Source organism: Ceratina calcarata, unplaced genomic scaffold, assembly GCF_001652005.2.
Source record: "Ceratina calcarata isolate Rehan_Ccalc_2016 unplaced genomic scaffold, ASM165200v1 scaffold425.2, whole genome shotgun sequence".
Taxonomy (NCBI): domain Eukaryota; kingdom Metazoa; phylum Arthropoda; class Insecta; order Hymenoptera; family Apidae; genus Ceratina; species Ceratina calcarata.
Window position 1 is genome coordinate 13,826 of NW_017166169.1, and position 1,192 is coordinate 15,017.

Here is a 1,192-nt window from a genome sequence, read left to right on the forward strand (position 1 = left end):
ACAATTACATAGGTGTCCAGAATGTGAATTGTACCTCAGGAATCAGCATAATTTGAAACGTCATTTTAATAGAATGCACAAGGATCTTGATAGATTGACTTGTAAAGAATGCAAAAAAGTTTTTCCAAAAAAATATCAGCTTCAAAGGCATATGACAGAACACTCTACCTCATATACATGCAAAATGTGTAATAAAACTTTTACAAATATAAGAAAGTTTAACAGACATAAGAAGAGTCATGAACCAGGAGACAAACAATACCCTTGCCCTGTGTTGGGATGTACTGAAGTTCTTGGCAAGTGGCTATTTCTTCAAGCTCACATTAAAACACAACATGTGAATGGTATATATTCTTTTAGTGATTCTTATTTAATTGTAATTTCAAATTAGCTGAGAATACTTCATGTTTTCTTTTTACAGATCACAGATGTAAGGACTGCGACAAAGTATTCTTAAGTAGAAATCACTTGAGAAATCATTCTATTATTCATGTAAAGGATAGACCTCGTTTGTCTTGTCCATATGACAAATGCCCGCGTGTGTACATGACTCAAAGCACTTTAACAACGCACATACGAATTTATCATTTAGATAAAAAATTCGAGTGTGATATATGCAAAGTAAGGATTGGAACGAAATCAAACTTAAGATTTCATATTGAGAAGCTACATATGTCGGAGAGAAAGATCAAGGAGATAAAAAGAACGCAACGGAAAAGACGAAAAGATATTGGAATACCAACTAGGAGTGCGGTGTCCAAGTTGGTTGGAGTTAATTTACCACCGAAAATAGAGAAGTTAATACTAGAAAGGAAAGAACCAATAGAATACTTAAACCAGTTTGAAATAGTGACAGAAGAACCCAAAACTGATTCGTGATTAATTAGATTCATAAGAGAACTAATTAAAATTCTTAATTCGCAAAGTACTGTTCTTATTTTTATTACCCCATACCCATCCTTCTTTTTCTTATTTTCAATGTAAGATCTAATTTTGTTATGGAGAAAGAAATTTCTGACACAGGTATACAGCTTGGGACACGGAATCTAAGCCAGCTCGGGCTTGTGTTAGTTACCCGTAGGGGGGCTGAATTCAAGAAAGAATAATAAGGCCGCCGGCCGGTATTTAGCAGTATTCAGAGTAGTGATGGGCACTATCGACTAATTTAAAGTAACGACTACCTAGTATTTAT

The 1,192-nt window shown here is 34.4% G+C and overlaps 1 protein-coding gene across 1 annotated transcript in view; it reads left to right on the forward strand.

The window, feature by feature from the left end:
* LOC108626671 (zinc finger protein 888) overlaps positions 1-928 on the forward strand; it is a 2,179-nt gene extending 1,251 nt beyond the window's left edge. Inside the window, exons 3-4 of the mRNA XM_026815009.1 lie at positions 1-344; positions 422-928. Of these exons, the coding sequence (XP_026670810.1) occupies positions 1-344; positions 422-879 (802 nt within the window). The 3' untranslated portion in view covers positions 880-928. The remainder of the gene's footprint in view (positions 345-421) is intronic.
* The last annotated feature ends 264 nt before the right edge of the window (positions 929-1,192 follow it).